This window comes from Oryza sativa, chromosome 8 (genome assembly GCF_034140825.1).
Source record: "Oryza sativa Japonica Group chromosome 8, ASM3414082v1".
In the NCBI taxonomy this organism is placed as follows: Eukaryota; Viridiplantae; Streptophyta; class Magnoliopsida; order Poales; family Poaceae; genus Oryza; species Oryza sativa.
This window is the reverse complement of record NC_089042.1, coordinates 8,388,588-8,404,256: the sequence shown is the minus strand read 5'-3', so window position 1 is coordinate 8,404,256 and position 15,669 is coordinate 8,388,588. Positions and strand designations below refer to the sequence as shown.

General features: G+C 42.5%; 1 protein-coding gene and 1 long non-coding RNA gene across 7 annotated transcripts; both read left to right on the top strand.

Annotated features, from left to right (window-relative positions):
* The first annotated feature begins 4,693 nt into the window (after positions 1-4,693).
* Positions 4,694-9,180, top strand: LOC4345021 (probable mannose-1-phosphate guanylyltransferase 3). 2 transcript variants are annotated; one of them, NM_001422506.1, is made up of 6 exons: positions 4,694-5,133; positions 6,260-6,423; positions 7,143-7,332; positions 7,813-7,875; positions 7,967-8,206; positions 8,282-9,180. In NM_001422506.1, exons 3-6 carry the CDS (start codon positions 7,222-7,224, stop codon positions 8,951-8,953), a joined length of 1,086 nt encoding a protein of 361 aa, NP_001409435.1. In that variant the 5' UTR covers positions 4,694-5,133; positions 6,260-6,423; positions 7,143-7,221; the 3' UTR covers positions 8,954-9,180. The 2 variants fall into 2 exon arrangements, with proteins under 2 accessions (NP_001409435.1, XP_066168965.1); XM_066312868.1 differs by having other exon boundaries at positions 4,757-5,133; positions 6,260-7,021; positions 8,282-9,110.
* A 2,556-nt stretch (positions 9,181-11,736) lies between these two features.
* LOC9271749 (uncharacterized) lies at positions 11,737-15,669 on the top strand. 5 transcript variants are annotated; one of them, XR_001547912.3, is made up of 7 exons: positions 11,737-12,315; positions 12,634-12,747; positions 12,891-12,961; positions 13,142-13,233; positions 14,432-14,534; positions 14,645-14,700; positions 15,334-15,669. It is a non-coding gene; the product is annotated as an uncharacterized lncRNA (long non-coding RNA). The 5 variants fall into 5 exon arrangements; XR_001547911.3 differs by having other exon boundaries at positions 12,628-12,747; XR_001547913.3 differs by having other exon boundaries at positions 12,628-12,747; positions 13,128-13,233.

Genomic DNA, 15,669 nt, shown 5'->3' with positions numbered 1-15,669 from the left:
TCCGTCGTTTCGAAGGTTCGCGTGTGTGCCGGGAGTATTCAAGAAGATTAATTGAAGACCGATTATTGCAAAGCAAGTCATATAGATCCCAAACACAATTCCTTTGAGCATGTTGATCCTATATTTAAATTCTCTATTTATTTCAACTGTGCATTTATTTTCGAATGTCACCGGGTGGTGAGCCTTTCCTATTTAATTATGGCCGAAGATGACTTTATTTTTCTATGGGTTATAATTTAATTAGCTAGAACCTTATATATTGGTTTGGTTCAGCTAGATGCTTATAATAGATTCTTAGCCATGCTTAGAAACAATAGCTCACTAATGGGATAAATCATGCTTCACTATCACTTTTGGATATTTAATGGAAGCTCACGATGGTCAATCGTGAGTGGTTAATTAATTACTTGCCAACTAAAACTTGATAATGGTGGGTTGTGAGCACATGGTTTTGATGGTCGTGCTCATGACAATTAAGGACCGGTTCACGAGTTTCGGTTATGAAACATTAACCGTGCCAACCACAAGCCAGCATGGGCAACGGCTTTACCTTTTGTATAGCATGGTTCATTGCGGGGCACCAGACTGAGAAGTGGCGGAGATAAGCCCACGGGAGTCGCTGGGGAGTCCATGCCTTGTTTTATAATGGGGTGATTATGATCCAGGAACGATGCGCTGTGGTGGATTGTGTTGTGCAAGGGATACTGTCACAGCTCCTTTCCAAGGTATCGTGGTGGTATCGAGGCGCATGGTGATATGTTGTGGGGCTGTGTTTTGTGGGTACAGTGGTACACCTCTGGCCAGAGTAAAACTATTCGAATAGCCGTGCCCGCGGTCATGGGCGAGTCTAACAATATCTTTCGTGATTAGTCTCACACTTCTCACCATAATAACTGATCCTATAACTGGTAATAATTTGATTAGCTCCTGGTTTGGAATGGTACATTCCTGGTTTGGAGATAGATCGGTACAGCCGGGTATGGTTGTTCAGGATGGTTGGGCCTGAGCAATTGATGATTAATTACTCTACTGTTTTACAATTCTTAACTGTTTGCTAAATGCTGCTTTTGCAAATGAGCTCTATATTATGCCATCCTTTGGTATCCTTGTGCGCTTGCATATTTGCTGTGTGGCTTGCTGAATATGTCATATGCTCACCTTGCAATAATCAATCAAATCTCAGTTGAAGACAAGTTGCGAAGGAGAAGAGGGAGTGGAGCCGGAGCTTCGCTAGACCGTAATTCCGTTGTTGTTTTCTCTTTTCTTTTATAAGTATGTAACGTTATTATTATGATGATTCTGTATATTAAATTATCAGTTTGTGTGTCTCGGCTGATTTCTGGACGAGGATTTTATGCACAAATTAGTTCGGAAATTACTAGTGAATTTCTGGGCGTGACATTTTCCCATCCTTATTATATGCGGTGCATGTATATACAATGGCATTGACATGTTAAATTATACAGAAACACCAATGAAGGGCACCCGTATATGTGCCGATTCATTTGAAACCGATATTTATAGAACATTTTTCAATCCATGTTACTCTTAGGAAAGATAAAAGTTAAAACCGATCCCTATGAATCTCTATATATGTGATTCTTAATAAAAACTGACAAATATACCGGTTTTTATAAAAAAGAATGGGAGTACTTATACATCTTTCGAAAGATTTTTATGATCGTATCACACAGATTTTTAATCTTTGGATTAAAATCCGATAGATATAATAAAAAGTAAAAAGCAATTAAGAAACACCATAATGGACACTAAATTACTATATCCTCAAGAAAAAGACCAAATCCAATACAAAATTTAAAATTTACATGCGAAGATTCAAAAATTATAGTGTAACTTACAAAAGTTACAGTGTAAGTTTCATAAATTACACTGTAACTTACAAGAAAATGCACTGTAAATTTAAGTGAGAAAATCGAGTGAGAGATAAGAAAAAATCTTTTGAGTGAGATATAGCAAAATCGAAAAAGAATTGACTTATATATAATAAATTATGGATGCTAACGCCCATCCGAACGTTGATGCGGGGAAGGAAATTACGTAGGATATATAAGTCCTACTCCTACCCTCATCCGAAAAAATCTCAGGGCAGGTTTACCCCCTCATCTCTTCGTCTCCGGTTTCCCATTCTTTAGCTCTCCTCGGAGGAGTCGAGCTCAATGTAGCAGAGAAACTTACCAGCATCCATGCTCGCATAGTCGCATGAGACGTTTATCGAGAAGAATCGTCCAAACATCAACGTTATTTATAACCCTGAAGGCTCAACTGCACGAAGAAATCCTTGAAGGCTCAGTCAAGTTCAGTCACCAGCAAAAATTATTAGTGAAATTCACTATACAAACTAAACTCAATGGCATACAAAATCTAATCATTGAATAACTTCATCATGAGGCAACTCCTTGCATTGCAGTTCAAGAAGCAGATTGGAATTGATAACGCAGGCAAGTACCCTAGGGGAGAAGCCCTCCTGCCGCTCAGCCTCGGGGTGGCACGGGCGGGACCACTTCTCCTCCTCCCCTCCGCCTCGCCGCCGCCCGAGCGGCCACTGGCAAAGTCGGGCGGGCGCATGGACGGCGGCGGCGGGACTCCTTGCCTCCTCTCGCAGGCACGGCGGCTCGGGGCGCTGCCAAGACGGAGGGAGGACCCCAAGTGGTGGTCATCGGCGACTAGCTTCGACGATGGTGGGGACAGATCTGGGCCTCTCATGGTCGGATCCGGTGTCCCAGCTGGTGTCCACACGGAGGTGGTCGGTGTGCGCATGGAGGAGGCCGGCGGCGCGCTGGGCGGAGGTCGACGACGTGTCGGGAAGGCTGCAACGACGGTGACCCTCGGCCCGATGATGGGGACGGCCAGTTCCGGCGCCCCTTGGCCAGATCCGCCGTCTGGATGATGACGGCGAGCTGCCAAGGCGAGGTGGGGGCCGGCGTGGCCTCGCCGGCGTGGGGATGGCTACGGGAGGCCGGCCACGGAGGGAATCGAGCGCGTGTGACGGAGGCGGGGGCCTGGTGCTGCGACGGAGGGGGCGGGCGCGCCACCGGCGGTTGCGGGAGGCTCTCGTCGGCGCGGAGATAGTGGCAGCCACTGGCTGCGCCCACCGACGGTTGCGGTGGTGACGGTGGCAGCGGTGCAGCGGAGTGTAGGCGCTCGCGGTGACGTTGGCTTGTCAAGCTTTGACGGCCGGATCCACGGCCGCCTTGGCCAGATCGGGTCAGTGCAGCAGAGGATGGCAGCGGGTTGGCAGCACGGTGGACTCGTGAGCCTGCCTAAGTTGTGGGTGGTGGGCTAGGCTTGGTGGCTAGAGGGATGATGTGGCGGTCCGGCGTCATACGTTGTGCGGGTGGGTTGTGTGGTTTTGGATGACGCTGGCGAAAGCCTTGGCTGGCCTTTGGTTGGCTTGACGACGGCGGCGCCATTAGGCGTCGTTCCCCTCCTTGGAGGCGTTGCTATGGCGTCTCCCTCACTACCAAGAACCTTTTCCATGCAAGGATGGTCGTTCGTGGACCCCCTACGTCGAAGCTCTATAAGCCTAGCTATTCGGCGAGGCCTTCGTCTCTTGGGTGCCGCTCTTGGATGTGGCAAGTGTCCAACTTTCTCCGTTTTCTTCTAGGTGAAGTCGGAGCTACTTTATCGGGGTGCGATGAAGCTTGACAACGATAACACGTTGAAGTTTTCGAGGGAGGTTGGTGTTAGCTGTGTACAAGTAGTAGTGCTCAAGTGGCTTGGGTTGATGTTCAAAGTGGACAGTCGGTGTCTTGCTCGTTTTCTGCGATGCCTTTGGTAACGATGATGTGATAGCTGTGGAGTCGAAGCTGCTGTGTCGCTAGGTGACAAGCTCGGCAACGATAACACTTGCCACGCGAAGTCGAAGCCTTTGTGTCGCTTTCAACAAGCTCTTTATCGATGGCTGTTTTGGGCTTCGCCATTCTTTCTTTTTTCGCGGTGTTGGTAGCTTATGTTAGAGTGTTGTGGTTTTCGTCCAGTTTTTCCTAATTAACTGCGCATTGTAAGGTTTTGTCTCGTTTTCTTCTTAAAATGAGACACATTCTTCTTTATATAAAACGTCGGCAACGGTCTGACTGTTCGAAAAAAAAAGATAACGCATGCACGTGATTTATCTTTCATTCAGTAGGACGGCAGCACGGTGTGTTCCATGCGAAAATTGGAAGTTTAACTTAAAATTGAAAGTTTGAAGAAAAAAGTTGAAAGTTTATGTGTGTAGGAAAGTTTTGATGTGATGGAAAAGTTGGAAGTTTGAAGAAAAAGTTGGTAGGGCTTAGCTTGATGCCTTGACTCCAATTCCCGGCTGCCACTATGAGCTCAATGGCGCTCAACACCGCGTGGATGGTCCGACCCAAGCTCAACATCTCACCAGGGTTTCCCTTACCGCCGGTAACCGGGCTTACCGCGGGGATACGGTAATATAAATACCGCGGTAACCTCCTTAAATTTAAATAAATTTAAAAAATAATTTAAATTTTTGATAAATTTTGCACGGTTTTGTACGGTTTTTCACAGTTACCACGGTTACCGTGTGGTAACCGTGCTTACCGCCGGGGCACGGTAACCCCGGCTCTGGTGGTTTGGGAAACCCTGCATCTCACCGGGAGAAAAAAAAATAAAGAATTGGGAACCACATGGTAGGAGAGAAGGAGGGGGGACATGTGTCGCTTTAGAGGAAATCAAGTGTTTGGGATGAGACTAGACTAGAGAAGAGAGCGGCGTCTCAATGCTTGGCCCCATCGACCTTATTATCTCTTTCCTTCCCCACCTTCTCTCCTCTCTCCGCGGCGCGTTAATTCCTCTCCCTCAGTCCCTCTCTCCGGCCCCCTCCTCCCCCACCGGCAACGCCGCTTCCCCTACCCTTCAGCCAGCGCGCCCTCCCTCTCCCCCCACCGACGACGTCGCTTCCCCTACCACTCACCCAGGGCGCCCTTCCCTTCCCTTGGCAGCCGGCGTCTCAGCCGCGGTGCCCTCCCCCTGGCTCCTCGGCGGCGTCCTCACCCTCTTCTCCGCCACAACACAACGGACGGTATCGACAGCCTCGGCGGCGGCACCCTCCTCGTAGAAGCGGCGTCCTCGCCTCCCATGACCAGTGGCGTCGCTGATTTAGTTTTTGTGAGTTAATTTTCCCTGGATGATTTTGGATTTGTGATTTCGTGATTCATTTTCTATCGTTTATGTATTGTGTCTTGGCTCAGATGGATCGAATTGGGGGATTAGATTTCTTGGGATCAAATTCATGATATCTAGGTTAAATTTGGTATTTTCGTGCTGTTTTTGGTTGATTGATTAATTTGGGTATCTAGCACGGGGATTTTTTTTTCCTTGAAGACCGACTTGGACTCAAAACATACAGATGACAGACGAAGCGGACTGAATTTTTTAATTAGGGGTAGGTATATGATAGATTTATATTTTTATTATATTATTAATTATAATATAGGTAGGTAGATATCTATCTATATCTAATCTATATCTATATCTATATCTACTAGCAAAATGCCCATGCGTTGCATTGGGTGAAGACAGAAATAGTAATTAGTGTGTGGGAGCATAAAACCACCAGGTAAATTGAGGTCTTTATAGTCGAATCGAATCTTTCTAGTGCAAATAAGACGCTAACATGATATAATTATTTGCTGCTCTAAATGCACTGACATGGATACTAAAGTTTGAAACCACAAAAAATATTTACTTTTTTGTCATGTATTATTATGAGTCAATTGCAGTACTTTGTTATTTTTTTGGTACTCGATATTGATAAGCATTTTTTTCATATTGTAAAGAGTAGCCATAATACAAGAAATAATTTTTTGCTAGCTATCAGATCAACCTCATTGCACTCCAATTGCATAACCTTTCACTTAAATAATTAGAAGGAAAGAAAAAAATGTGGTATATCGCAGAATAACTTTCACTCTAAATAATAGAAGAAATTATATAATGAATGGAAAAAAAAGTGATGTGATTAGGTGTCCTATGGCGAATGAGCAATTGATGAGGGGAAAAAAATCCAAATGTAAACACGATTCATTTTGTTGGTGATTACTTCTTTTTTTAAAAAAAGAAAGACACATGTGATTATTTTTATTTTAAAAAATAATTTATTTTGTCGGTAAATAATTCATTTTATTGGTGACTACATTGGTGACTACATGTTTTAAGTAATAAAATCGCTTCTTTTATTATCCGATTCCTGCTTGGCGTGAGTCCAAACTTTATTCGTGTTCGGTTGCTACAGTGTTGTGCAGTACTGTGCTGGGCTGGTGGGCTGCTTCTCCTCCGCTCTGTGGGCTCGCTGGTGGGCTGCGGCTGCTATCTGGGCCGGCCTGCTGCTGCTTTGGGTGGGCTGCCTCGTCACTAATCCAATCCGGGCTGCTTTGGATGGGCTGCTCCACAAACAAGGTTTTCTCTTTTTATTTTTCTTTTCTCCTTTATTTGCAGGCGTAAGAGATCGTGGCCACGCTTTCGGATCATGGATTAGCGACGAATTATCGTGTGGGCCCACTCTTAATGACGGACGAAAAGATTAACCGGAAGCCTTACTTATTTTTTAATTAGGTATATAGATATCTATATCTAATAAAAAAATTCGTAAGGCTTCCATTAGTCCGCTTCGTCCGTCGTTTCTATATAGATATATAGATATCCAATAACTTGATGAGTTTAACGTATCATACCTTACCCATAAACCAAACACAAGATTGTGGAGATGATGGGATTTGCTTTGAGATTTGTGATGGAACACGTGTCACCTGTGGTCGCGAATTTTCTTTCGCGAGAGCGAGACACACACAAGTACACAACCGCATCTCTACTGTGGGCCCCCTTCCCCTCCTCGCGTCGCCTCTCCACTTCGCCTCTATAAAGTCCCATCCAATTCTCGATTCCCAATCTAGCACAGCACAAAGGCTCCTCCTTCGACCGCAGCTGTGCTACCTACCTCCAATGGGGCTGGTCGTGGAGAAGGAAGAGAGATCTTCCAGGCTGATCCCTTCTATTGGTACGAAAGCAGCTCACTGGAGCTTTGCCACGACCGCGAGCAATCAAATCGAAATCTTTCTTTCTTTTTTATTGATGCTCCAACCTAGTTTCACATTTGATTTTGTCTGTTGCAATGGCAGGTTCCCCTTCCCAAGCCTTGCTTGAGGATCCCTCCGCCGGAGTAGGGATTAGGGAGGGAAGAACAGGAGGCGATTCACCATGAAGGCGCTCATTCTGGTTGGAGGCTTCGGCACTCGCCTTCGGCCTTTAACGCTCAGTTTCCCAAAGCCTCTTGTTGATTTCGCGAACAAGCCCATGATTCTGCATCAGGTAATATGTGGTTTCGCTAGTACTCTGATGGAGTAATAAGAGCACTTAATTTGCAATGCCAATCGATGAATTGGGCACAAGTTAATTAGTACAGTATTCTTTACCAACATTCCAACACTGACACTGGCCTCTCCATGAAAGGAGGGAGAGGGTGTTAAACTGGTCAAAGAACATTAATACTATTTGATTTGTTTATAACCCCCACATAAACATGGTGTAACAACTAAACATCCATGATAGGTGGCATTTGCATGTGATTGAATGCACCTTTTTACTATTCAACTGTTTCTTTCCTTATCAATTTGGTTACATGATTTTGGAGAACTCTTTTGGTATCACACCAAATTTTCTGTCCTTGAAAATTCCAATCAGTTATCAAGAGTACTTCATTTATATCCAAAATGTTGGCTCCAGCAAACATGAGCATGAGGATTGAGGAGAGTAATGAGCTCTGAATTAAAAGTTTTCTGGTTTATGCAGATTGAGGCCTTGAAAGAAGTTGGAGTAACAGAAGTTGTTTTAGCCATCAACTACCGCCCGGAGGTAAAAAGGAGATAATATTTTACTGTTGTCTCATGGTATAAGTATAACTATCTTCGCATTCTAATTGGTTTGTTCTGTATCCGTCTTTTAGGTAATGCTCAATTTCCTGAAGGACTTTGAGGATAAGCTTGGCATCACAATCACGTGTTCCCAAGAGACTGAGCCCTTGGGAACTGCTGGCCCTCTTGCTCTAGCAAGGGACAAGCTTGTGGATGGATCTGGTGAGCCATTCTTTGTCCTCAACAGTGACGTCATAAGTGAATACCCTTTTGCTGAGCTCATAAAATTTCACAAGAACCATGGTGGTGAGGCAACAATTATGGTCACCAAGGTAGATCCTTTCTTTGACCACTTTCTTGGATTATAAACTCGTTGATTGTGTATACTGACTATTATTTCAATGTAGGTGGACGAACCATCAAAATATGGTGTTGTGGTTATGGAGGAGGCCACTGGAATGGTGGAAAAATTTGTTGAGAAACCAAAAATATTTGTAGGCAACAAGATCAATGCAGGAATTTACTTGTTGAACCCGTCTGTCCTGGACCGCATCGAGCTAAAGCCAACTTCAATTGAGAAAGAGGTCTTTCCTCGAATCTCAGCTGATGCAAAGCTCTTTGCTATGGTCCTTCCAGGTTTTTGGATGGATGTTGGCCAACCAAGGGATTACATTACAGGCTTGCGCCTTTATCTGGATTCACTTAGGAAGAGATCAGCCAACAGGTTAGCCACTGGAGCACACATTGTTGGGAATGTGCTAGTTCACGAGAGTGCGAAGATTGGCGAAGGCTGTCTGATTGGTCCTGATGTTGCTATTGGTCCTGGATGCGTCGTGGAGGATGGTGTGAGGCTTTCCCGTTGCACGGTGATGCGTGGCGTGCGTATTAAGAAGCATGCTTGCATATCAAACAGCATTATTGGATGGCACTCAACTGTTGGACAATGGGCACGGATAGAAAATATGACTATCCTAGGAGAGGACGTACATGTAGGTGATGAGGTCTATACCAACGGCGGTGTTATTCTCCCGCACAAAGAGATCAAATCAAGCATCCTGAAACCTGAGATTGTCATGTGAAATAATCCTTTTTATGTTATGGTATACTCAAGTTCTTTTAATGCAGTATAGATACTTTATAATTGTGATCCTTCCAAGATGTTGACATAGCATGTATGTTACTCACATTCTGATAACTGCTTCTCAATGAGAATTCAGTGAGCCATATTTGATTGTACCTTCTTTTGGACCATTCATTAAAGTTCTCAACCCTGCATAACTGCTTCTCAATGAGAATTCAGTGTGCCATATTTGATTGTACCTTCTTTTGGACCATTCATTAAAGTTCTCAACCCTGCGCCAAGAGGACCAGAAGAAACTCTTTTTCCTATAAAAGAAGTGGATTACTGTCACATTTTGAAACAAATATATACTGCTATATGGATAGATCCATAATGTATGGCACAATTTGTAGCAAATGATGCAAAGTTGATAATAATAGGATCAGGCAGATCCGTATAAAATATGGGCCAATTATTTGTACAAGCTCATTGCAAAACCTAGAAAAAAAAAAGTAGAACTACTGGCATGAAAGTATGAAACTGCAATTTGCTCATGCTGCTGTAATGAGCTTCGCAGTTGTGGTTGTGATTTGTGATGGTGATTGCATTGTTATTCTCTGTATACCAATGAGTGATGGTTTATGAATCTGACTTCAGCATCTCAATCAATAAAACTGAAGCCAACGAGATGAGAAACCATCCTAGACCATGCTGCTTATTCTTCCATCGGCCTCAATCCTGCAAGGCATTGTGAGGACGAATTTTTTCCATATTATTTCCCACTCCACAAGATAGCTTCCAGAAATGGTTAGAGATATACATATGGTCAGGAGAAACGCAGGAAGCGAATATGCATTAGACCTTTTCTTGGTTGGGATAAAACACAAGTACCTATCATGTTGTCCTCTCAAAAAGAAAGAAAAAAAACTATCATGTGCTGTAAAAAGGGCTGGGATGACTCAACATCATGTGGACTGGAGGCTTAGTAATTGAAACCACGTCACTCTCGGATACGGTTCTTGTCGTTTGGTCATTTAGATAGAACATGTTTCATCTCAGTGCGCCTACTCCCTTAGTCCCAAAATAAATTAATCTTATACAAGATTTGGCACATCATAGTACTACGAATCTGGATATACTAGGATGTGTCACATTCCGTACGAGGTTGGTTTATTTTGGGACGGAGGGAGGGAGTATCTCGGATGCCTACCGCAGTATCTCATGACCTTATAAGTTTATCCGTTCTTCATTCAGTTAACCATTGTTGCGGTGGAGAAAATTTCGTTTGTTACGTTAAAATTTCATTTACTCCTTCCGTTCCATTTTAAATGCAGTCATGAATTTCCGTATCTAATTGATCTGTGCATACTGAAGTTAGGACTTCATGGGCTCGAGTTCCCACACTGCCGCTGGCTTTGAGCCACCATGCTGTTGTAGGTCTCCTATCAGCTTGTGCTCAGATTTGGAATTAAGAGAATTGGGGATAAATCATAGTGTTCTAAGCTGGCTATTGTACTACTAAAGGGACTAGGAATATGATTTTCTTAGTTCACATTCCACCCAACTCCCATGATATATATATAGGCCGGGTTTAATTAGTTGATTACAATCAAGTGTAATGAAAGAAAAGTTCTGAAATTAAGAACGGGTTAAACACATCCCGATAAAAACATGATGTCAACGGGACAGCCTGGAGAAAACCCATGTCTCACATGAACCATCGTTCTCATCCTTTACGCTGTGAGCCATTGGATTCCCTTTAAGTCAAGTCGTCTAATCGCCGCCCACATTGCCAACTTCTTATCTGAACCTGACAAATCTAGAGATAGTCCTATTTTCTGAACTTTGGCCGTGACATCTCCATTACAGTTATCAACAAAGCATGTGTATAGTTATAGCCTTCTATCTGATCTACCAGCTGCTTGGTCCCTTGATGTGAATGTAAAAAAGGGATTGCCGATACCTTAAACGGGTATTGGAAAGAACATGTTTCTTAATATTTCTATTGGGATGCATTAACTCAGATAATTGCCTTCCATGTGTTGTTTTGTTAGATGTGGCAATATTAAGATAAACCTCATATTTCTATCCTTTTGACAAGGTCATCTTTATTAATCTTAAGGTGCAGACAAGTGGTGAAAATGCATATCTATAGCTCGTGTGTTGTGATGGTTGGCTAGGTGTAATAGATGAAGTTGGCATATGGATATTTGGAGGTAACTAAATGCATTTTTTTTCTGAACTGCTGTTTTGTTGTATAACCTGTTTAACTCCACGGTATTTTGAGTGGACCAACATTGGTGGAATACTTAAAATTGTATTCTTTGCTACTTACCTCAAAGATAGCAAACTTTTCTTGTAATTGTTACAATAAAATTTTGACTTTGATTGAATTGATTAGCCTTTGTCGCAATGCATCCTCTAGCTTAATTTACTTATTCATTGTTGTCACATTTGAGTTGCAGGTGTGTGAAAAGGATTCCAAGGTTATGAACAAAGAGGCTTCAATACAGTTGCGGTCCTGATTGCTTATGTAATTTGGAAGGAACAAAATAATAAGTCTTCGACTAGGAAAACAAGAACGGCTGGAAGAACCATTGCCGTGGGTACCTGCTGGGGACTGACTAGAAAGGGAGTCTTGGTCTTCTATGTCACAATTCTAGTTTTGAGGGTAGTTTATTTATCTATACTAATATAAAAAGTACGAGTTCATCCCCAATCCTCCAATCCTTCGGTTCCACTATCGTGTGGGACCAACCCCTCACCCTCTACACCCGAAAAACCGCGCACAAAAAAGAAAACAAAAACGAAAATCCATCCGCTCCCGCACGTTTGCATCGCCGCTAACCTCCGCCTGGCCCCGCACGCCTGCGCCGCCGATTCCCTCCGCCTGCACCGTCGTTCTCCCCATGCCGCACCGCCGCTTCCCTCCGCCCGCTCCTCTCCCGCGCCGCCCTCTCCACCTCTCCTCACGTCCCGTCACGCCTGCCCACCTCAGCCGCAGCCCACAAGCAGGGTCCCCGATCCCGTAAACCCTAGCCTTTGCCTCGCCCTCGCTGCCTCGCTGGCTGGATCCCCACTATCTGGGCGCCGTCGATCCGTCGCCGTCTGGTCTCCATCGAGCCGCATCGCCCTCGCGTCTCCACCACACCTCGCCGTCGATTACCCGCAGTCCGGCCGCCGTCGATCCCTCGACATCTTGTGTCCGCCGCGACTCCTCTGCCCCCTCCGCAAACTCATCCGGATCACGTCTCCCTTGCTGCTCCTGTGTAAGACAAATGTGAATCTATGTTGAGTTCCATCCGGACAACTGTGGGCGAAAAGGCAAAGATTTTAATGGCTGACGAAGGCCAGCGACCGGAATTTGACGATGAAGTAGCGGTAAGTGGAATTCCTCTGTTCCATAGCCAATTACCTTCTCCTCCCAAGTTATTCTCTATGTTTGGTGCCTCTCAAAAATTAAAATTAACTTAGGATTTTTTTTAATAGATCGATAGTGGCTGCACAGATTACCATGTGCGTGCAATGGACCCTATGAAATCACAATGTTTGGGAGTAAATTTAGTAAAAGATTGCTATTTCACTGTCAATGTTTGGGAGTAAATTTGTGCCTGCAGAAGTTTGGTTTTATCCCCTATGCAATACGAGTATAATATATGTCTGATTGGTGTCTTTGTTTTCGCTCGTATCAAGCCAAAGATTGAAAGAAAGAGAGAAAGAGATCACAACCTGGTGGAATATCTAGCTTCAGCGGAATAGAAGGGTCTTCCATCGCGTTTGCTCAGATAACAGAAAAGTGGCGCAGTTAAGCTGGTAGGAGTTTTTCTTGACAGGAAAATTCAGTCGCTTTCTCTTCCATGTAATATCCTCAAATTTTTTTCTGTAATTTCTTCCCGTCATATGAACTCATGATTCTGTGGTGGTGCCCTGATCTTGATTTCTGTGGGTTGTTCCAGGTGGATCTATGGAGAGAGATGGAGCAACTGCACCACCGCTAATGGTGAAACACAATGTGTTTGAGGAGAAGGTGATTGACTTGCATGGCATAACCATGTTACGGTGTAAATGTTTTCGAACAAAAGTGCAAATTATGCATTTAAACAAATCTGAATCCTGTTTACACCTGAATCAACCTTAACTGGTGGTTTAGCTTGCAATTTTATGAGCAGCTCAATTATATAATTCTGAATCAGGGTCATGCTAACAGATAGGTGATGTATTGATACAATGGATTGTTTCCAGCAATTTTCTTGAGATGGCCAACTAATTCAAGAAGCAAATTGAAGCCATAATTTCCAGGTAAGAGCTTCATTTTATTTCGATGTGATTGCGCCTACAATATATTTTGTATAAGAGTACCTTTGGGTATGCGCACATTGATATTTACAAGTCATTTTTGTATTTATTTTTTCATCATGTTTCAGATAAAACAACAGGCTGCATACTATTTTCTGGATTTTTCTATGGGCATGCATGCTCACCAGAGTGGGAGTATATTGCATCCCATGACTAAATTTATATACATTTGTCAACCTGCTGACCACAGGTTTTTTAGCTTCTTATTCATAACTACAGTTAGCAAGCAATGGTTTCAATATGTTCGTACTTGAGGGAGGCCATATACCTAAAATAAGTATATGTCAGTATTTTCAATAAAGCATGTGAATATGTTTGAAAGGTGGTGCAGAGCTTGCAAGTTATCTTCTCATTTTATCCAATAAACTATTTATTTAGCTTTTAGTAGCTCTGTATTTTTTTTTCTATCTTCCTTTCTCTGTAAAGATAAAGATGAAATGCTTTTAGTAGCTCTGCATTTTTTTCTATCTTCCTTTCTTTTTCTTCTTTCTTTTCCTCAGTTTCATAAGAGGTATAATATGAGAATTTTGGGTATAAGCAATTTTGCAACGGATTGAGTGGATCCATGCAGCAAACCATTAGCTATAGTCTGTGTGCTTACTTTTTTTGTTTAAGCACTTCTTTTCACATTTCTAAAAAATGTGGGTGATAACGCATTTCTAAAAATTATGGGTGATAAAACTTTTGTTTGTGCCTAGCTTAAGATCCTGAGGTATTCTGAAAAGAACATCTGTACGTGTTCTTAGCTGTAAAATCTGAGATATTTAACAGAAATATGGAGACATTTATGAAACTTTATTATAACTATGGATGCTAGGTCAGGTAACTTACATGGAGATAATACCTTGATGGGGTAGAGGGAGTAGGGGGTCGTTATTAGTTTGTTAATTTGCAAATAATCCTGATGAATGGATCTGCTTTGAGATTTGACAATGATAAGTTGGTGATGCTTGACTAAATTTTTTGATATTGTGGTTAAAGACAGTTGATTTCCCTCTCAATTCGATAATTAAACACAGGACTAAGTATAATGGGATTTTTTTTGTGAACATGTGCTCCTTTGTATGTCCTGCCATATATACATACATATCCTAATTGTGATGCTAGCCGTGGATAACCATTCTACAATGTTTTATTTCAGGTTCAATCACGAAAACATGCATCTGGGATATTTAATTTTCCAGCATGCAAGCTAGCTATAAACTGCACTGAACATCATTAATCTGGCATTGGCAGATTTTCAGGTCAGCTTATGGAAGCCTTATGTGTATTCCAACTAATAAGCTCCTTACTTTGTATTAAGGTTTGTAATTTTTACATAATTATCAATCCAGTAACCCCCTTCTATTTTCAGGCCAGTGCCATAAAGCCCCTTGAACTTGTCAGTGCCATATATAGTAACTTGTACAGGTAATACAAGTTCTGTTATAGTAACTTGCGTGCAATTTGGTTGCATGTGTGGTTGTATTTCGGTTTGATCAGATATATAACACTAGCATTTCGGTTGGTTGCAATTTTTACCATCAAGGCCTGCATGGTGATTACAGAATCTGAGTTAGCTATGCACATATCTCTGAAATTTGCCTAGCATACTTCCACATCATTCTCCCAGGATTGGCTTGTTATATATCTCCCTAACAACAAGCAACCTATAAAGATGCCATAATAAAAAAAATGCTAAGAATTATGCTTGAGTTTTGACTTCTAACAATCAGATCCCTACCTGATATAATATGTACTCTAAATGATGGTAATATAGCCAATAGTTTTAGAATGCATGTGTGGTGACCATCTAGGATTTTCATACGGTACTTATTACCTTTAGGTAACAACTTTAGCATATTGTAAGGGCTATCTGATGTGCAACTTTAGCTATCTGATCAATGCTACTATTGCAATTATCTTTGAGCTGCAAACCACAAGAAAGCTACACTGTTCAAAAAAAAATCCCCTTTTCCTTATGCATAGTTGCATTACTTTCAGTATTACAAAATGATCATGCAACATTCCTCTTGTGCTTATTATGTATAACATCTTTTCTAGGTGGGATGTGGCTGATAGCTGAACCAATTCTGGCAATGTTTCACATTTTGTTGAAGAACTGCATGTAGAATAGCTTGCTTTGGATGGAGAAATCTACTGGAAGGATGGTAAATCGTCTTTTGTACATGCAAAGCCATCAAAAGTAGCTATTTTGTGTTTGCAGGTGCCACTCTAGACTAGATTGGGTGTTTGTGGTGCGGGCATCTGACCTGTATTTCTTAGATTGTAATCAGATGCATTTTGTGAAGGATAAAGTCATCAACAGTAAATTAATTGTGTAAAAAAGATGTATTTGTTTCATGATCATTAATTTAATTGGTGCACTTGGCAATGGTA

Coding starts and splice junctions, on each gene's coding strand:
- LOC4345021 (NM_001422506.1), top strand. CDS start 7,222: ATGAAGGCGCTCATTCTGGTTGGAGGCTTCGGCACTCGCCTTCGGCCT. Junction 7,876..7,966: donor CCATCAACTACCGCCCGGAG/GTAAAAAGGAGA, acceptor TCCGTCTTTTAG/GTAATGCTCAATTTCCTGAA. Junction 8,207..8,281: donor CAACAATTATGGTCACCAAG/GTAGATCCTTTC, acceptor ATTTCAATGTAG/GTGGACGAACCATCAAAATA.